This window comes from Raphanus sativus, chromosome 1 (assembly GCF_000801105.2).
Source record: "Raphanus sativus cultivar WK10039 chromosome 1, ASM80110v3, whole genome shotgun sequence".
Lineage (NCBI taxonomy): Eukaryota > Viridiplantae > Streptophyta > Magnoliopsida > Brassicales > Brassicaceae > Raphanus > Raphanus sativus.
Window position 1 is genome coordinate 8,071,505 of NC_079511.1, and position 20,427 is coordinate 8,091,931.

Here is a 20,427-nt window from a genome sequence, read left to right on the forward strand (position 1 = left end):
CTGACAGCGACAAATGCATACACGAAAGTAAACATACAGCCGCATAAACATATACACATGCAGTGTGTGCGTGTATGTATCCACCATATGAAGGCATCTGTAAGTAAGAGGTGCTCAACAACAATTTTATACATATTAATTAACCTTATCATTGCTACTAAATTGTTTGTATGTAATTTTTAAATCAATTAAAAAGTTTATATGTATACTGAAAATTATAATCTTGAGCTAAATATATGTAGATTTTGTTGGTTAAGTAAATATACGTAGTCACATGCATGAGTTAACTCTTAATAATCAAATCTACATAATACATTATCACATATGGCATGCTTTATCACAATAATAACATAAAACGTTGATTAATAATCATATAAAAATGTAGCAACTAAAAAGATACATCTATACATGTATGATGATGTATCCAGACAGCTAAGGAGGTGTATTTGAGTATTGTTATACTAATTTCTTTCATGGTACCTACTTATGTAGTTTTTGTTTTTGATTGAAATTTCTAAAAACAGATGAACGACTTGTTATTTATAATAAGGAAAAATGTAAAGAAAAAGGAAACAAAAACAAGAGAAGCCATATCTGATGATATAAGTCAGGTAGCATCGTGATTCAAGCTCAGCCCAACCGCCCAGCTATTTCCAGTCACACCCATGACCCATCCTTCATCCATGTGCTTCTTTCTTATACCTAGTATAAATATAAACAGTCTAAACAAAAATAATAGCAATAGAATGAAGAATGAAAGATATACAGTCGTTAAATCATAAATTTATATGCGTTTTATGATCTTTTATCTGTTTGAATAAACGTATTCATTTTAGCTCTAAATGACCTTTGTCAGGACAAAAAGTCACAAATAAATTAATATACATTATATTTTAGTAATTTCTAGTGTTTGGTAGAACTAAAGATAAAGACAATTAAGCTGCTCTTACAAGGGATGAATCTGATTAATTATATCGAGTTTGACTTGATTATATGATAATTAATTAAGCAGCGGCCATATATATATGAATTCATGAATTAAACTGAAACGAAAACCTTACTTTTTGTAATTTGATTACTATAACTATCGGATAAAGTCGCCAATAAAGCTAAGAAGCGACAACTACAAACCGGAGAGAAAGAAGGTACACAAATTGTGAGTTGTACACAACCAGCAGAATGAATAATTAACACTTAATCACATCTTAATCCAAAAACAAATAAAACTATATGTTTACACATAATTATAAAAGCCAGCCCATTTCTAAGAAACTTCTCCCTTTGTTGTATGCGACCTTCTCTTTCTCTCGTTCTTTTAACACAATAATGGGAAACACATCTTCATGCGCACCATTGATCACATCATCAGGAGTAGTCAAAATCTTAGCTCCTTTCACCGGAACGCTCGAAGTCTTCTCAAAGCCCATCAAAACTTCAGACATCGTCTCTCAAAACTCAGGTCAATTTATCACCGACTCAACACTTCTCCAAATAGGCCACCGAGTCACCGCCGTATCTCCCGACGAGTTTTTGCGGCCGAGACGACATCTCTACCTTCTCCTTCCGACAGACATGCTCTTCTCTGTCTTAACACACGAAGAACTCGCTCTCATCTCCGAGAAAGCAGCAGAGATACTCAACGAGAGCCGGTACAACCATTTGAAGAGAGTGTTCCCTGTTTGTATGTTTCCGGTGTCTGGAGACAAAAGAAGAAACTCATCATCGAGTAATGACGATGATCATCATGATCATGATGGTGTGGAAATAAGAGAAACTCTCGAAGAGAAGGTGCTATGCGAATTGAACTATGGATCTTGGAGGCCTGGATTGGAGACGATCGTGGAGAGCTAGACGAATAAAATCTTGAGGATCGTTAAAGATTTATATATTTTATTAATCATAGACGATTATTTTTTTTGTTCTTCATTTTTGTTTCCCTGATATTTTTTTGTCCGAATCTAAAGAAAAATTGAGGCTTATATACATGAATATATTCACGATGTACTGAATCTTAGTTGGAATCGTTGGTTACTATACAAGCATAGAGATTGGCATGAGGTAGAGCATGTATGTATGCATCTCTATTAAGAACAAGTGATTTTAGGTTGTCACTAAAAAACAAAGTTAGATTCCTAACAAAAAAAATCTACTTTGAGATAACCCCACATGCAAGTAACTGATTTTGACTGGATATTGTTTCTTGTAGTATTAACCAGACAGCTATTATGAGTCTGGATGTTTCTTGATTCTTCCATCGGATAAAAAGGATAAAGGTCAAATGAAGACGCCGGTTTCTGGTAAACCAGATTTTAGGTACAACTATTTTGGTACGTATATATTTATATACATGTAAGTTTTAATTAATATAGTCTTGCGAATGTTACTGGAACCATACGCAAGACTCTGAATATAAAAGATTTAGCCAGCCGGTCTAATAATGAAAGGAGGAATATTTGAAAGGGCCTGCATACTTTTTTTCGTCCTAGGCCGAAGTCTACACACCTACCTGAGTATTAGTATATCATAATTTATACATAAGCAATTTTTAGCATTAAATAATCTGTGATGAAAACACATGAAAATACTGGTGATAAAAGTGTTCCAATCCAATTCGAAAATGCTGATGCTATGCTAAGGCCCATTAAAAATAAAAGCTTATCGGTTGTATCCATGTTTGGGCTTCTAGAAAATCACGAGGCTGACAAAGCAACAAAATGTGAGTCATCTTAAATAGACTAGAGGAGGGGCCTCGCCTAATAACGTGTTTGCGTCAGGGACGGATGAGCACACACTCTTTTTAGTTTTTTTTTCTCTGTCCGACAAAGCATAAACAGACAAAAAACGAGGACCCCCACTTGCACGGCTTCCCCATGATCGTAAAGCGCGTGTCTCGTACCCTCTTGCGGTTTCTTCTACTCCGTGTGTGTGCCGAAGGGTTTTGTTGGTCGTTAACGAATTGACTTTGTTTTAGACTTCAAAGTTTGATTTTTCTTGAGGAAATTAATTAAACAAAAATCTAGAAGAACAACAAAATACATGATTTGTTGATTTTTCATTATAATCGAATGTTCTGTAGACTCTTTTATCAATTTATTTATTTTTAACTAGTTATTTACATACTTTATGGTTTGTTATAACTAACAAAGTCTTTTTTTGGTTCTAAAATGCTAAATTTTTGTTAAAATTTTGAACCCATTTGGTTGAGAGTTGGCTCACTAACAAAACAACAAATCTCAAAATAGAGAAAGAAAACAGTTAAGCTTAAATGCAGTTAGCCAAGAAACCGAGTAAAAGAAACAAATTCATTAACATGAAAAATCAAGTTAATAGCCCGCCAAATATTATATTTTTTGAATAAAAATGTAATGAGTTGATGATATTAAGAAGTTGGACGAAACGTCGTCACCTCCTGAAGCGCGTGAGTGGTTCAAACATCTCGTGTGATTTTCCATATAAAGACACAGTTCCAAAACCTAACCATCTTAACAAAATCACATCCTCTCTCTCTCTTTCTCTCTCTTTCTTGTTGCTTATCCATTTTCTCTCTCTCTTTCTCTCTCAGACCTCCTTAAATCGATCCTCTCGAATCCAAAAACAGAGCCCTCTTTTGATTCGAAACCATCTCCCTTGTTTCAAAATGACAGGCTTCTCCGTGTCCCTGATCGTGTCGAACTTATCAAACGTCGCCTCGTATCTGTCTCCCATCTTCGAGACCATCCCGTCGACGAAGGTTGTTCCAGCGCAGATCGAGAAGGTCGTCTCTCTCGTCTCACGCACCGGCAGAGATTTGCAGCGTTACGATAACGCAGGCTATCGTCAAGTCGTCGGGTACGTCAAACACGTGTTGAAAAGTTTTTCACCTTATCGCTGTTCATTTCGGAATCTCATATATATATTTTTCAAAATATTATTTGCAGATGCGTACCGTACAGATACAAGAAACAACGAGGCAATGGGGCCGAGTCCAAAGAGATCGAACTTCTCCTTATAAGTGCTCAAAAGGGTAAAGGAATGTTATTCCCAAAAGGAGGTTGGGAGATTGACGAGTCTATGGAGGAAGCAGCTTTGAGAGAGACGATAGAGGAAGCCGGTGTGACGGGAGAGCTAGAGGAAAGGCTTGGGAAATGGCAATACAAGAGTAAAAGACAGAGCGTGATCCACGAAGGTTACATGTTCGCGTTGCTTGTTGACCAAGAATATGAGCGGTGGCCTGAAGCTGAGACTAGACAAAGGAGGTGGGTTGGTTTGGACGAAGCGAGAGAGGTGTGTCAGAATTGGTGGATGAGAGAAGCTCTCGAAGCATTTGTTAACCTGAAATGTGAGGCCGAGGAGGTTGAGATTTGAAGCTGATGATGTTTAGTGTTTGGTGGAACAGAAGTTTTAGACTTAGAAAAACCTGTCGTCAGGGATCAGAAGAAGAAGCTTCCTGAGGGGATTCATTGGGTCAACAGCATCTCTCTGTCTCTTTGAGAGTTGTGTAAAAAGTTTTGATTGTTTGGAGATAACATGTCAACTATATTCTAATTTTTATTCAAATCTTTTTGTATTTTATAATTCATTCATTCTTTGATTGTTAATAATTTGCTAGACAGGTTCCCTTTCTTTGATATACTCTTGGTCTATGGGATGATCAGGTCTTCCTCGGTAAGAACTTATTTAGTGTTATAATATGAACTTATTTGCCAAATATTTCACATAGCTGTGATTTTGTTTTAAGAGATACTAAAAATTTTGGAAAAAAAGTTTTAGCACATTTCTAGATCTTGCCTATCATTTAACCACAGCCATGCAGGCAAAGCTAGACAGGTACCTTAAATAAAGCGTTTAAATAAACTCAAACCAAATGTTCAGCTTCATGATCAGACACACACACTGACACAAACGTCTAGTACTGCTTAAGAATTGTACCACAGAATCTTAGTTAGACTTCATGACCAGCGTCTAGTCTCTACTGTGGACCCACCACAATAAATTACTGCGAGAGTTTCCATCGTCAAACTCTTGCAATCCTCGCACCTTCTCTAACGCTTCGTATTTGCTGTATACACTTTCCAAAGCATAAACGAACCCTTTCCAGCCATCTTTAACGCCGTCTCTCTTCAACGCAGGCCTAGTCCACTTCACGAGCTGCTTCACGAATTTCACGTCGGAGAAGAGGATTTCCGAAACCGGAATCAACGGTAATAACTGTTGACCAAGCCGACACTCTTTCCACTCCCTATCCCCGAACCATAGGCTACTGTCTCTCTTCGTCGACCATAATACCCCAACCAAACGATTCTTGGCCGTGAAATCTTTTGGGTACATAGTGTTTTCTTCTTTCACCTGCACACCAAGAAAGAAAAACAGTAGTCAAATTTGATTACTAGCTACTATTCCAGCAATTCGTCTTCTTTTGGTTTGGTTCTTTCATCCGGTTATTAGGATATGGTTTAATCAAAATCGAAACCGAACCACAACTATCTAACAATGTAACCAAGAAAAATTAACCTGATCCAATTTCAACAATTACATATCCAATCAAAACATAGCTAAAATCAGACCCAAAAATTAGAAAACTGACTGGTATTTTTTTAGTCAAATAGAACTTCAATTAAAAAGTAGAAACTCAACTAATCATTCCCTAAAAATATAAACCGAAGTTATTCAATTTTCATTTGATTTCTATATTTGTTCCCTCTTATAAACCAAACAAACCGGACTAAAATATAAGACACAACCCAATTCGGTTTATTGGAATGAGTTGGTTTGAAAAAAAATGGTTACCTGCCACCACATTTTCGAGGCGTGGATCTCAAGCGACATGATGGTGGAAGCCGCCGCAACAAGATGCACGTCGCCATACGCTAAACCTAACAAAGCAGCCGAGTAATAAGCGTTTACAGCCTCGCTTGGACACACCTGATTCCTCCCGTCCGCAAACGCCGTCAACCCTCCTGCCCAAGAGTGCAGCTTGGAAACGTCAAAACATCTCAAACGCGGGAAACCAGAATCACATTCCCTCCCCAACGTCATGTAATCCGCCATCAGAGTGTAAGCCTGAGGTCTGTATCTCTTCCCCCACAAAGGATCGATCTTAACGAGCACAGCAATCGCGTAGAGGAAGTAACCGAGATGATAATGATGGTTGTTGTATATCCCGTATCCGTTATCTTCCCGCGCATTTCTCGCTCCTTGCGCTGTGATTAAACCTCCCCATTTAGGATCGTACACAAAGGAGTTTGGTCCGAAGCTCCCTTCTAGCCACGGCTCGATCATGTCCTTTAGGTAATTACCGACAGCAGGAATCACATGGAGATAGGAGACTTCTTCTGCAATCAAAGCCAGCCTCGCTGCTCTCGCTATCACTTTCCCGTAGTGATAAGACCGGCTCGAGACGGGAGACGAGGAGTTCAAGGCGATGACGTCTTTGATGAGAGCTGAGATGATCTCTTCGCGTGATGATGAATCTTGTTTCACTCCTTTGAGTGAGTGCCACGTAACCGGTACAGTATCCGGTTTGAGAACCCATGAATCTCCGATAACACCGGTTAAGTCCCCATCGATGCTTCTGTATTTGATTTTGTCCAGCACGGTGACTGATTCGTTGTCTTTTGATAAGAGCTTTAGATGAAGAGGATGAGCTAGCATTAAGAGATCTCCGTGGCCTCTCTTCTCCCATTTGTACTCTAAAGTGAATGGCTTCGTGACGTCTGCTTCACCGGAAACCGGGTACGAGCGGCTGAACCGGTCGAGAACCGGTTCGAAATCTGGCTTTGATGTAGGTAACACAGCGATTCGGATTAAACCGGAAAAGTCGCCACGACAGTGTATCGAGGAGTTGTCGTGTTTGGTTAGCTTAATAGGGGAAGTGGTGTAAATCAACCAGGTCTGGTTGTTGTTCAGCCTAGCCGTGTACTTTGTACAAGAGCTGTTTCCGGAAAAGGATACGAACTCGTGGCCTGTTGAGATTGTGATCTTGTTGCATGAGACCGAGCATGTGATAAACGGGCTTCCTCTGACGAGGAAGAATCTGAGATTAGAGGAAGGGAAGTCAAGGTTGACGCCGAGATCGCTAAAGGAAGAGATCTGATGAGTTTGTTGCCTGGAACTCTGGTCGACGGGTGAACCGGAGGAGATGGTAATGTCTGATTTGAAAACCTCGTGGAAGAAGTCTGAGTTATGAAGCAGAGATGGGTAGGAGATGGAGAGCGAGGACTTGCCCGGTTTGATGAGGTAAGGGTGAAAGTACTCAGGTTGGTCGCCTTTGCCGAGAGTGAAGTTCTGGAAAAAGGAGTTAGTAGGGAGAGGGTCTGAGAGGAGATGGTTGCTAAAGAAACTAGAAGGGTCTGGTAACACAGACGCTTCGCATTTGGGGAAGAGCAACTGAACCTTCTTCGGTCTTGAGTTAGCCATGTCTTGACGGCTCTGGTTTTTGCTTCTTCTAGTAGTTGCCTTAACTTGAATATTGTGTTGTTCCTACTCTCTGTCTTTGGTTGTTTTTAAAAAGAAGATTAGAAGTTGTACAGTCGCGGGTAAAGGGAAATCTGTAGCTACAACGGTAGCTAGGAAGAAGCGCAATGATTTTTTTTTCTCCAAGACGCACGCTACTTATCATGCAAGATGCCACGTGGCACTTTTGATCTCCCCCTCCAAAAAAAAACAGCAACCTGCCACAAATTTTGAAATACAAGCCCATATATACTTGTGGGCTTAGAATGTTAGTAGAGTCGGCCTTGCACGAGGTTTCAGTTAGCTGAAGCCCCTTCTTGTGTTTGTGCTTCCTTGTTTTGAGCCTGTTCACTCTTTTCTAATCAGAGCTAGGATTCGGCATTTTAACTTGGATCCCAAAACCTGAATCAGAACTGATTCAAAATACCCGAATCAGAACGATCTGAAAATTTATAAGTATTTATTAAATTTAAAATTTCCTATCCAAAAAGATAGAATTGATCCGAATAAATTCAAATCCGAAAACATCGATTCGATCCGATAAAAACTAATTTATATCTGAACTAAAAAAATAATATCCAAAACTATATTTTGTTGTATCTATTTACTATATTTTATTTTATGATTTTGTTGAAATATTTTTCTGTTAACAATCTTTATTATTATTTTTATAACTTTTTAAATAATATAAAATTTTAAATGTAAAATTTAGAATTGCAAAAAAATATTTTTTCATTGTTGTCAAAGTTTTGAATAATAGTTTTTTCGTGTTATCAAAAAATTGAACTATAAAAACAGATGACAAGTGCCTGATCGAACTGATCAGATCATGTAAAACAAAGTCTAAATCTACCGGTTTATTAAGATGCTTTAGTTTTATCTTAATTTTTAATAATTTTATAAATGTTTAGATATACATATTAATATATTTTAACTAATTTGTATCTGAACTAAAAAAATAAATATCCAAAACTATATTTTGTCGTATCTATTTACTATATTTTATTTTATGATTTTGTTGAAATACTTTTCTGTTAACAATCTTTATTATTATTTTTATAACTTTTAAATAATATAAAATTTTAAATGTAAAATTTAGAATTGCAAAAGAATAATTTTTCATTGTTGTCAAAGTTTTGAATAATGGTTTTTTCGTGTTATCAAAAAATTGAACTATAAAAATAGATGACAAGTACCTAATCGAACTGATCAGATCATATAAAACAAAGTTTAAATCCACCGGTTTATTAAGATGCTTCAGTTTTATCTTAATTTTAATAATTTTATAAATGTTTAGACATACATATTAATATATTTTAACTAAATTTGAAAGAATTTACGTATTTGTTATTTTTAAAATTCTAATAACTAGAATCTGACTTGGACCCGATACAAACCCGAAATTATGAATATTTTACAAATATTGTAGTTATAAATCCGAACTAAACCTGATCCGAAAAGAAATCCAAACCCGGACCAAAGTATCTAATAGATCCAAAATGGTCCTAGGAACCTGTCCAAACGCCCAGGCCTAATCAGAGCCTTTGACAGATCTTGAGAATGTTATACATGAAACGATGCTTAAGCTTGGCGCACAAAATAAAAGATGGAAACGATACTTAAGCCTGAGTTACAATTAGGTGGTTGAGAAGATAAACTTGTTGATGAAGAAAAAAAGGAACTGTCTTTTTTTTTTAATGTCAGACAGCGCATGAAACCTCATTACAACCAAGTAAATTCATATATCCAAATGGATTAGCGTTTGGTTCGACCGAGTGTTGTTCTCAGAGTCTCCCAACAATGTCGGAACCTTTGACTCATCGACATCAACCCTAAAACTGTGGTTTTTAGCAACTGTACAAAGAGGGCATGCACCTGCGCTACGAGCATACACGTGCTCTTCTCCTGCTTCCCTCTTCTTCTGAAGCTACCAACGACAAGGAGGATGTCACTTCTCTTTCTGACAAGCATCTCTTGTATGGTCTGAACCCATTTACAGGATAACAGGGTTCTGCGCTCTTCTCCAAGTTCCCCGAAACTTTGGTGACCGAGCCATATGCATTAGAACCGGTACAGGACGTTTCCCATACCCCTAGAGATAAAACAGTATCTACATGACTAGAATCTTGACCCGTCATTGATTTATGATTAGCACCGCCCTCTCTGGAAGAAGATGTTTTGTTAGATCCTCCTGCAACTAGCACAATCTTCCCAAAAAGCATAATGCTAGAGATGGGTGCTGAACCGGTTACAGCATCATCCTCTTTAAAAGACTGATTGGATACTGCGTAGTCATTCTTCTTATCAATGGACTGGATGTCACTTGTACACGAGTTAGGAGAGGAGCATCGATTGACCTCATCCTCTGTAGCAAACGCTGATAGCACAGAAGTTGGAGACTTTGTTTCTTTCTCCATAGCTGAGGAAGGAGAGTGAGAGTATGGAACAGGCGATTTTCGAGGATAAGGATGCGTCGGTTTCCTCTTTGGACGAGGAGGAGGGATCATAATCGAGCCGTCACTACCAATGTCAGCTTCACGAGCCACCTGCAAATGGAAAAGACAAAAAAAAAACTATCAGATTACAAAGACCAAACTAGCTCAGTACTACTGAAGAACATCTATATAATATAATACACACAAGACCTTGTAGAAAAACTTTTGAGCATGGCTTCTGATCTGAATAGCTGTTTTCGTACCTATATGTTCTGCACCAACGATCACAAATCAATCAGAACTACATCAAGCTAGAAAGCAGAAAGTTGGGTTTGGTAAAAGCAAAAACCAAATAGTACCTTGGATTTGACGCCAAGCACGACCATAAAGCTGTATAGCATCAAGGAACCTCTCATGCTCTTCCTCACTCCACTTCTCTCTCTGCTTAGACACCGTATACGGCTTCCTAACCTTCAAGTAGAACAACACAGAGTTCAGACAATTGAAAAAAGAAAAAGAAAGAAACTTTCTCCCACGATGGAACTTGTCTTAACAAAGCTGATACCTTAGCATGATTGGTTCCTTCATTTGAATTGCAACTTCCATTCTCTACATTGCTACTTACATCCTCACTTCGATCCTACCAGTAGAACATACAACAAACCATCAATTCGCAAGCTTCTCCTTCAAAGCTACTTTCAGTATAATATCCTACTTAAAAATTCGATAAGCTTCACTAACACATCTTTAATTAATCAATCTGTTTCCTAAAGAAGAAACTTAATTACCGGAGCAGCCATGTAACAGTATCCCAAAAGAGTTTCTTCAGATCTCTGAACAGTAAATAGATAAAAGTGTGAATAAATTTTGCTTTTTCCCGGGGAATCAAACTCCTGGAAACAGGAAGATTATCTCCGAGAAAGTAAGTCAGAAAAAAAAAAAGAATAGTGAGAAGAGGAGATTGGAAGGAGACAGTGAGAAGAACATACTAGAAAGGGCAAGTCCTAATATAGCAGTGCTTTGCCACGTCAGATGCTAGTTGCTATTTTTATTTTAATATCTATGGAAATTTCGAGAAGGTGATACAGATAATCCTGTGGCTGTGAGCTAACCTAACCATCACGCTCGATTCTTGGCGGTGTACATCACGCGATTCGTCGACAGAGATCTGATCTGTGGATAAAGTGGGGCGACGTTAGAATTTATGAAAAGATATTGAGTGTTTTGTAATTATTGTCAAGATATTTTTTTGTTCTTTTATGCATCTCCGTCCCTGTCTGACTGTCCGTGTCTTCTACAAGCTTTCATGTAATTACTCTTTGCCCCAAAATAAATCTAGTGGTTATGAATCTAACCTTGGATTTAACAAGAGAAAAGTAAATATATCATGAGTTAATCCTCAGTTTATATACCTCATAAATTCAATAGATGATGATTGGTTGTAATTTAATTAAATAATACTAGTACATCTTTACTGAAAATTCAAAGTTCATAAACGAATTTGTAAAAAAAAATGGTTGGGATAATAGGCAAATCAGCCACATACATATGGTGTCTGTCAGATGTGACAACGAGATCTCTATTAATCACAGAGACTATAGGAGCCACAATTTTGATATGGCCAGATCATCCCATCCCTCTTTTTATTTATTTATATGTTTTTCTGTTTCACATTTTTTTTATATATATAGAATAGAAAATGGAATTGGATTCCTCTTAGATTTCTTTTTCTTCATTAATGATAATAAGTTTTGTTGCATCAGTTTAGTTTCAGGTCTGTGTTACAAAAAGAAAAAAGAGTTTAGTTTCAGGTCTTAAGGTTCCTTCGCTTGGACGCAAGAAACCGTGACCACATCTGAACTTCATATTTTCTAATCTCATCATTTGTCTAAAAGGACGATTAAAGGTTCGAGTCCTCATGATTCAGCGTTTAAGGCAGTTTGATAAGAAAAGTTATCAAATTGATAAATCTCCCTGACTCATCAATATCGAAACCTAGTACAGGATTCGTTACTCACACTAATCAGTCCAAGTCCTAATCAATAACTATGTACTCTCTCCTAAAGGTTACCAAAAACATTGTTTGCTCGTGACAAACGACTGGTTTGTTGCGAGGACTCGGGGTTTCAGAAATGGTGTGTTCTCTCTCTCTCTGGTGTGAACTGAACTGCCAGCAGAGGAGGCAGAGTCTTCATCCGCGACCGTCTTATAACTGTACCTTATCACAAGACTCCTTGGTCTGTCATATTCATGCAAAGATTATTTCAGAGAATCTTATGAAGAACCATTGCTGATGAAATCTCACAGTAGACAATTCCAAAAGTCCAGCTATCTGATTCGTTCAGTTCATTGGATTGAGAAGTCCAGATTTCTTTGTGAACTATTGATGAGAAACATCTCACATCCGAAATATAAGAATTATTCTACTACTATATAAAGGGTTAGGGTCAATCCACTAATTGGCAATTGGTTTTAAGTTGGAAGCCCATAATTAACCAGATTCTAACATAGTATCAGAGCGATAAGATAGTTAGAGTCAATCCACTAATTGCCAATTGGTTTTAAGTTGGAAGCCAATAATTAACCAGAATCTAACATGAACTACCTTACTACCAAGGTTCGCAAAAATAAACTAAAATCACTAGGCACTAAGGGTTTGATCAAAACTGTAATTTAGTTGATTTTCAATTTGGTGTTCGTTCATAGATTCTTGTAAATCAACGCAAAGACTACGATGCTTGAATACTGAGCAAACTTTGCAAGTGGCTCCAGCGTAAAAGATGTTTTTAAGAATCAGGAGCCTTTCTCTTCTTATCACTCACAGTTGAAACACCATCAAGCTTTGACTGACCAAAAACAGAACTGCAAATTCCAAAAGTATTTTTGGAACATATTACCATCAGACAACTTGTCGCCAGCTTTATTATACTGAGAAAGAATGGGTCAAAATTTCTTACCCGCACGTTGAACATTTCTTGTGATGCTCACAAAAAATGGACAGACATACCGAACAAACATACCCCATATCGATAGTCTTCTTGTGGCAAAAACACCTACAAGATTTTTTTTTCACATTATAACATCTCTTATAAAGAACATGCTGAGGAAGACCGGAAGAGTTTCTATATTTGTCACTTACGATGCTCGAAAATCAACGCCTACGGGTTTAGGAAGCTGCACAAAGCTCCGGGTGTGCAAATCAGTGGCAAAGATTGTCTTTTTATGCAAAAAACAGAACAAAGGAAAGTTAGGAGCCATCTAGCACACTTATGTAACGAGTCACATGAGTACACAAGTAATGTTTTTTGTGTTTTGTACTTGAGCTGAGAGCATACCGTTAGAAACTGAAACAGCCCATCCAACTGTTTAGGTGCATGATGTACACCGCCTGTTATGTAAGATGCCTACAGATATGCCACACATGATGTAGTGCATAGATTGAGGGATTAAAAGTTTTAAGAAGATTCTAGGGAGAAATGTTATTACCTGCTGCAGAAATGCCGAGTTCTGTGTACCTATGTAACAAGAATCAATGGGCACCTAAAGAACCAAGTGACTTGAGGTCAAGGTACAGATCTTTGGAACTATTGAAAAAAACTTAAATCCCAAAGAACCAATCAAAACAAAGAGTACCATTAGGCGTTGTGCTGAGAAGATAGAGTTCATAACAGCTACATATCTGAAAAGAAGAACATCATCCAAAGAAGAAACTATTGCAAGTAGAAAAAAAAGTTAAAGAAGAGAACGTACTGTTCCGGGCCATCCGGAGAGCCTTGCAAGCATAAAATCTGTATTTCATACACATGCCAATAGCACAATCAGTCTATTCTTAAAGGGCTATGCAAACAAATAATAGGAATCACGAGTCTATATGGAATAGTATACACTAAGCAGAAGATTTCTAGAAAGCAATCAAGATGAGAAGTATTATCCAAGAGAATTGATTAAGACGTATAATCATACTGAACACGCACCCGAGGCTGGGGATGAAGATGTCCAGAACGGAAAACCCTCTGTATGTCTAACAGGAAAAATCAGACAAAACAGAACAAGTGAAGATTAAGAAACCAAAAGACATTGATGTCTCTAGAGATACTCTTTAGGTTTAGCCGAGAACAAAAATCTCGACCAGAAAAAAGCTATCAGTTTTTCTAAAGCTAGGCCTTAAGATTACTAGTATGGTGTTATGAATACTACATAGCACCATACTACTAATCAAATGCTAAATAAATTCAAAAGGATACAGCAAAGAGCCATGGAGAGTGATCCTGACAAGAAAGAAGAAGATATTCTATTATCATCATCATGATGCTCCTGCCCCTCCTTGATGAGCTCCTCATCTCTGGCAATAAAATCTTCCAGCTTCTCAAGCAAAGAACCAAAAAGAGCAGGCATTCCAGTTCTACTACCGCTCTCTGAGCTCATCACATTCGATGCCAAAGACGAATCATAGATGTAATCACATGAGCTGTATCCAGTAGCTATCACAACAACTTGGTTCAGTTGATTCAATCCCGAAACCGCGTTCAGAAAAGCAAGCACCTAAGCCGTAACAAACAGATAAATCATGAACATACAAAAAACGAAGGGATTCACAAGCAAACAACAAACACTTACTTACATGAGAGAGGAACTGAGAGAATGTAGTCGATGTATTGCTCCAGAATAAGGGATTAGTATCAAGCAACAACACTAGAAGACTGACATCGTCTGCGAACCAAAAACAAGCACGAGTAATCAGAATCGGTTTTCATCATATGTGTTAAAGAGTTTCTAATCAAAGAGGAAGTTATAAGACCTGAATAGAGCTTAGAAGCAACGGAAGCCATATATAGCTAGCTTTTCACGAGAATCCGATTTGCTAGCTTGACATTTTCAGCTTCTTCTTCTTCGATATATCAATGTCTCCAGTTTTGATTTCGAGCGACACTAAAATCGAAGTTTCGAGTTTCTACTGTTTCATATTCGCCGACCCGTTTCCCTGAGGTCATTGTAGGATCCGTTTTCTTAACGGGCTTAGACCCGAATCAAGCCCAAACAATCTTATACATTGCTAGGCCCAGTTTTGCAAACAAACGAGGGTTGACTCTAGACTCTAGAGTTTTGAATCATCTTTGATTCAAAACTTTGTTTTGGTTGACTCGAGAGCAAAGTAGATTTTAGATTCCCAGCATATACCCAAAAAACTTAAAAAAGAAAACTAAACCTATTTTTTGCAAGTTAAATAGTATAATAGCACTCAAACAACCAAGGTGGGGATTCTCGTGGTGGGTTAGTGTGGAGCTGCGGTTCAGGAATGAAAGTTGGTTTTGATTTCTTCCTGTTCTATGTTTTGGTGGTAGATGTGGAATGTGGATGTAAGTTTGGGTGCAGAGGCAATCTCTTTTTTGTATGTCTTCTGCCTTTTGTAAATGCTAGTTATATCAATGATCAATGGAATTTCAAAGGGAAAAAAAAAGAATAGTATAATAGCATGGCATTAGTCAAAATCTATTATTCAAATGTGATAAGGAATACAAATCAAGATGAGAAGAGAACATAATCCACAAAAAAAAAGAAATGTTTTTTTTCATAGATGAAGAAGATTGGAGATGTTGTCCCAGCCAATGTTCCACCTTTTATCCGAAGGCATGGCGAAGTTGAGCTCAAACATCTCTTTAGATATGTTACCGCTTTCACAGAACCCAACAAGCTTCGCCACTATCTCCGCGCTCTCTTGCACGTGCCTTGAGTCGTAAGGATCAGTCCACAGCTTGTTCACGAACTGCAGCTTCCTCTGTTTCCCTTCCAGTGGCACGTCCCATTTCATGTACAGCTCCTCTCTCTCCTCAGGCGTCAGTCTCGAGTTGATCCTTCTCGCCAAAAACTCCCTCTCCCTTCTCAATGCTCTTATACTGCGTCAAATTGAATAAACATTAGCTTTTTTGTTGAAGTGACTAATCTAAGAGATTCACTTTTATGTAAGTATGTACCTTGATGATAGAGATACAACTGCAGTTTCATCGCCGTTTCGAGAAGGAGTTGCGTTACCTATTATTCGAGCTGGAGTTGCGTTACCTACTTCTGCTAGGTGTTCCTCTAACCAAGTCAACCGTCTAAGCTCCACTTCCATGTAGATTTGGTCTGCCTGATCGCCTTTGAACAGTAGATAGAACTGTGTCCTGTGGATGATGGAGACGTGGCAGACATGCCACAGCTCTATGATCTGTTGTCTCTCCTCTATGAAAGTTATATGCCACGCTACTTGACTCTGCTCTTCGTTTTCCTCTATGGTCTTTTCCTCGTCCTCTGCGCTGTATCCAGCTCCTTCGTTCGCTTCCAACTCAAGCACCTGATGAACGAGAAGCTGTTTCTGGTACTGCAGCTTGGCTACACGCTCTTTGAGTTCGGTGACGTACGCTCTTATGCTTCTCACGTTCTCCTCCGCTGCGTTTTGGAACATCTGCTGCATTTTCTTCATGTTCACTGAGCTTGATCTTCTGTACCCACCTGGAGTGCTCTCTCTTGACGACACGTCTCCGCTTTCTTCTCCTTTCTGTGGAGTCGTCATCCCACTAGCTGTGTTCTCTTGAGGATCTTTGTTCTCAGCATCACAATCCAAGACTTGCTTAGAAGCTGAAAGAGGAGAGCATGGAGATTTCAAGAAGTTCTGGCGGTGGTTGGATACGCTGCTCGGCGTCAACGGAAGCTTCTTCTTCTTCGAATGATGATGATGATGATTCTTTGTCTTCGGGGTGGTTTCATCTCCAGCATTGATATTGCTTGTGAGTGACATCACCAGCTTATCTATCGACTTCTGAACACTCTCGAGTTGCTCCTCAAGATTTGCGATGGTGCTTCCTTGTGAATGGAGCCTTGTTATCTCTTCCTTGAGGTTGGCACTTACACTCTTGTTAGGAGCTATGACGTCTCCAGTAGTACCACCCACAACAACATCTTTAAGCACAGTGGATGATGATCTCACGGTACGCATCTCCCTTATCTCTTCTTGAAGCTTGGCGATCGTCTGAGCTGCATCTTGGTTTCCTAGTCTATGGCAAGCCACTTCCTTCTGCAGCACTTCGAGAGCCTTTGTCGCTTCCTCCCCGAGCTGTTCTTGAAGGTGTTCGAGTTTTCGGATCTCGTGCATCAGTGTGAAAGGAGCTGTTGATGACTGGCGTATCATAGACTGACGTAGAGTTGACGTCTTTCTCGCTCTCTCGTTACGGTTTAGAGTTTTGTTCTCCGCGCTAGGCGTCAAGGCAACGGAATAGGAAAGGCATTTTCTGACCGGTGGGTCTGGTGAGTCAAAAGGATTTAAGCCCTGTGATACAGACAGAGTCTTGTGAGTATACATAGAAACAGTAGAGAGATAGAGAGAGGTAAACTTAAGAGACCTTATTTTGCTGTTGTTCCACTTGAAGCTTTTGGCGTAACTCCTCAAGTTGGATTTGTGCATCATCTCTTTGTCTCCTGAGCTCTTCGATTTCCATTTCCATCTAAAAATAATAATCATGAAACATCCCATCACTAAGCATCAAAGCTTTGGTTTAACTATATAATAATCAAAGCTTCAAGTGGATAGAAACCTGCTGGATCTTAAAATCCTTTTCTGTTGATGGACCAGGTGTGCGACGCTCTGCCTCAAGTCTAGCCACTTCTTTCTGAAGATGTTTCACTAGTTGCTTATCAGAGACAACCTGGCAGTAGTTACAATGCTAACAAGTAAATATTTTTGTTTGTTTACATTCAAAAAGGGGCACCAAGAAGAACAAAGGTCATTACCATATTCACTTGGGCATTGTTTGTAACTTCCTTGGCTCGGTTGGCGAAGTAAAGAGTATTTCTTGATTGTTCAGCATGAGTCGAAGCTGGACTCAACGTACATATAATGGCTGTTCGAGCATTTCCACCGAGTGAATGCTGTAATATCCGAGTGAGCTTGGAGTCTCTGTAAGGTATATGACCACTTCTTTTTCCCACACTAAGAAGAGTTCACAAATTCAAATTAAATAAATTTATTACTTTAACAAGAGTTCATGATCTCTCAGCATATATGTAAGAACTTCACCTTAGTTTCCTTATGACAGTTGTAAGTGTCATTAGACTTAGATTGATATGGCAACCTTCCCTTAGTCTCGTTCCATCTGCCTGCGACTGTGACGCTCTTTCACTTCCTGCTAAGTCCACAAAGTTCTGCAATGCATTCACGCACACACCAATTAAACACACAATTTTCTAGATAAACTGATGAATCAAAACAGAGAGAAACTGAAAAGATAGGGATCTATTTTTACCAGACTAGCCATGTATGATCTCACACAATCTGAATTTTCACGGTGAGTACTTTGTATCGTCTGCGTTGCCATAAAGAACTTGTTATTAACATTTTGTAGGGTATATGGAAACTTGTTTCAGTGAAAAATGAATCAAGAACATTACCAGTCTGATAATTTGGTGTGACCGTGAGCTCGTGTCATTCAAAGCAGTTTCTCCAACTTGCCTTTGAGCTATCAAAATGCAAAAAAAAATAAAAATAAAAAGTCAGAAACGTCAAACATGAATAAACTTAGGAGAATATAGTTACAACAAAACAAATTATGATGCAACAAGCCCAAGTTACCTTCACAAATGCTAATGAGATGCCTTAAGTGTTGATCGTTATTAGCTGTTTCTTCGACCAGTTTTTCAACCACAGTCCCTTTCTGCAATTGCGGATCATTAAGTTATTAGATCAATGGAAGTAAACTTTCAAACAAGGCCATAAACATTTAATGTAAATTAAGTAATACCTCAGGGTCATCAAGGAGTTTAAGGGCACGCCCTGAATCTGAATTCAGCAGATCCCTGACATTTTCGTTATATATTTCCAGACCAGAGATCTTGATAGTAAAGTCTCTTTCAGGGGTCTGTAAACAGAAGTAAAACAAAACAAAAAGAAGACACTGGTCAAAAGATCTGCATAGACATGTAAAAAAATTAATTTAGAGCTCTGATCATAGAAATGCTTACATTGATTATGTGATTGTAAATATCATTGACAGCTTTCTCCGTTACTCCTCTCATGGTATATGTCTTTCCACTGCTCGTTTGTCCATATGCAAATATTGTTGCTGAAACATTAAAACGAATTAGTCATCTACCATCAATCCCAGTAAAAGCCAAAAAAACAAAACAGACTTTCTTAGTCATAGAACATCTACCGTTAATGCCCATCAGAGCAGACAATGCAACATTCTTAACACCATCTTCGTACACATCTTCTGTGACACTCTCTGGTCCAAACACTTTATCTGAAACAAAAAAAAAAGAGTGCATTCATCAGGCACTCAGATTCCTCAGGAAACAGAACAAAAAAAAAAAGCAAAGATATGAAACTTTAGCATTACCAAATGTAAATGAGGACTGGTGATGGGAGCGTTCATGAGGAGCTTGTGGTTTAGAGACAATGGTGTGGTCATCAACACATTCCCAAGCCACTTGGTCTTTAGCTAACTGTTCCTTCTTGTTCAGTGGCCTTAGCCTCACGGTAACAACGATCTTCTCCTCCCTGGATCTTGAGCTCCCACCTGGTGTTACAGCTGGTGTTCTGTCCGTTTTCGAAAGTGGAGTTCCAGGAGTTCTCATTCTCGTCTTCCTACAAATGTTTTCCAGATTGTTTCGTCAGATCTATTACATAGGGATTAAATTTAGAAACTTTCTGCCGAAGAATTGCTCAGATCTATGTAAAAAACTCATATAAGGCAATACTAATCTATAAAAGGTAATCTTAGGTTAGCTTAAAGCTCGAAACTTTCCCAAAATTAAAACACTTCGCTAAACTGATTTACAGTGAAACTAATTAAGAGATCGAACACTTACAGAGGAAATTGAGACCAAGGAATCGGAGATGTACTGTCGGATCAAAGCGAGAGAGAGAGAGATCCGACAAATAAAAGAATGTGAGTGAAGTAGATAGTGAGAGGGGTTTCTAGTCTCGTCTCGTGGTATAGATGAAGAAGAAGTGAAACGGGTTTTGGGCTTCTTTTGTCTTTACGGAAGTGCGTGATCTGAGAGATTTTGAATCTGAGTAACCCTAACGGCTAGTTTCTTCTTCGTTTCTTTTGTGGGGCTTTCTTTTTGTCTTATTTCAAAATGTACCCTCATATGTTTACTGTCTCCTTTAAATCACCTTGAACTTTTTTTGTGAACACAATCACCTCAACTTTCCCCTTTTTTCCTAAGATATATGAAATTTTGTCCTCGTGTCTTTTTCTGTCTATTTTCGTGAAGGAACGTTGTTGTTATTATTACTTGGAATTTGGAATTATTTATTTACTTCTAGTGAATGAATTTAGATGATACTGGTGGGCTTTCGTTTCCACCTTTTCCTTTTACTTTGACTTTTGATGTCCACGATGATTTTTTTTTGTCTTCTTGTGAATTATATGGTCTAATAATTAATTAAAGAAAATGACCACTATTAGTGGTTAAGGTTTTAAATTTTAAATTTATTTTCAGATCATTTTGATTAAGGAGTATAACTACTATTACTAGCAAATTCGGAGTCTATAATATAAATTAAATTAGTTTAACACCATCA

The 20,427-nt window shown here is 38.2% G+C and overlaps 6 protein-coding genes across 6 annotated transcripts; 2 read left to right on the forward strand and 4 right to left on the reverse strand.

The window, feature by feature from the left end:
- The first annotated feature begins 1,080 nt into the window (after nt 1-1,080).
- On the forward strand, nt 1,081-2,011 carry LOC130507753 (uncharacterized). The gene has a single exon (XM_057002485.1). The coding sequence runs from the start codon at nt 1,231-1,233 to the stop codon at nt 1,849-1,851; it is 621 nt and encodes a 206-aa protein (XP_056858465.1). The 5' UTR covers nt 1,081-1,230; the 3' UTR covers nt 1,852-2,011.
- A 1,467-nt stretch (nt 2,012-3,478) lies between these two features.
- LOC130511659 (nudix hydrolase 4) lies at nt 3,479-4,609 on the forward strand. Its single transcript, XM_057008992.1, has 2 exons — nt 3,479-3,828; nt 3,918-4,609. Exons 1-2 carry the CDS (start codon nt 3,638-3,640, stop codon nt 4,342-4,344), a joined length of 618 nt encoding a protein of 205 aa, XP_056864972.1. The 5' UTR covers nt 3,479-3,637; the 3' UTR covers nt 4,345-4,609.
- Nucleotides 4,610-4,838: 229 nt separating this feature from the next.
- Nucleotides 4,839-7,507, reverse strand: LOC108844345 (glucan endo-1,3-beta-D-glucosidase 1). The gene is made up of 2 exons (XM_056992703.1): nt 5,767-7,507; nt 4,839-5,325 (listed from the first exon to the last, which is right to left on the reverse strand). Exons 1-2 carry the CDS (start codon nt 7,393-7,395, stop codon nt 4,942-4,944), a joined length of 2,013 nt encoding a protein of 670 aa, XP_056848683.1. The 5' UTR covers nt 7,396-7,507; the 3' UTR covers nt 4,839-4,941.
- A 1,524-nt stretch (nt 7,508-9,031) lies between these two features.
- Nucleotides 9,032-10,849, reverse strand: LOC108839453 (protein REVEILLE 7). Its single transcript, XM_018612217.2, has 5 exons — nt 10,655-10,849; nt 10,432-10,506; nt 10,226-10,337; nt 10,077-10,138; nt 9,032-9,977 (listed from the first exon to the last, which is right to left on the reverse strand). Exons 1-5 carry the CDS (start codon nt 10,664-10,666, stop codon nt 9,312-9,314), a joined length of 927 nt encoding a protein of 308 aa, XP_018467719.2. The 5' UTR covers nt 10,667-10,849; the 3' UTR covers nt 9,032-9,311.
- A 1,635-nt stretch (nt 10,850-12,484) lies between these two features.
- On the reverse strand, nt 12,485-14,808 carry LOC130511661 (general transcription and DNA repair factor IIH subunit TFB4-like). Its single transcript, XM_057008997.1, has 11 exons — nt 14,665-14,808; nt 14,488-14,576; nt 14,111-14,408; nt 13,841-13,887; nt 13,617-13,654; nt 13,500-13,545; nt 13,353-13,406; nt 13,202-13,270; nt 13,006-13,082; nt 12,824-12,919; nt 12,485-12,728 (listed from the first exon to the last, which is right to left on the reverse strand). The coding sequence occupies exons 1-11, from the start codon at nt 14,693-14,695 to the stop codon at nt 12,653-12,655; spliced, it is 921 nt and encodes a 306-aa protein (XP_056864977.1). The 5' UTR covers nt 14,696-14,808; the 3' UTR covers nt 12,485-12,652.
- Nucleotides 14,809-15,367: 559 nt separating this feature from the next.
- Nucleotides 15,368-19,841, reverse strand: LOC108841550 (kinesin-like protein KIN-7A). Its single transcript, XM_018614649.2, has 14 exons — nt 19,707-19,841; nt 19,235-19,482; nt 19,049-19,138; nt 18,858-18,958; nt 18,638-18,754; nt 18,469-18,550; nt 18,288-18,355; nt 18,143-18,202; nt 17,917-18,041; nt 17,631-17,829; nt 17,435-17,545; nt 17,243-17,344; nt 15,839-17,169; nt 15,368-15,760 (listed from the first exon to the last, which is right to left on the reverse strand). Exons 2-14 carry the CDS (start codon nt 19,470-19,472, stop codon nt 15,436-15,438), a joined length of 2,949 nt encoding a protein of 982 aa, XP_018470151.1. The 5' UTR covers nt 19,473-19,482; nt 19,707-19,841; the 3' UTR covers nt 15,368-15,435.
- Between the last annotated feature and the right edge of the window lie 586 nt (nt 19,842-20,427).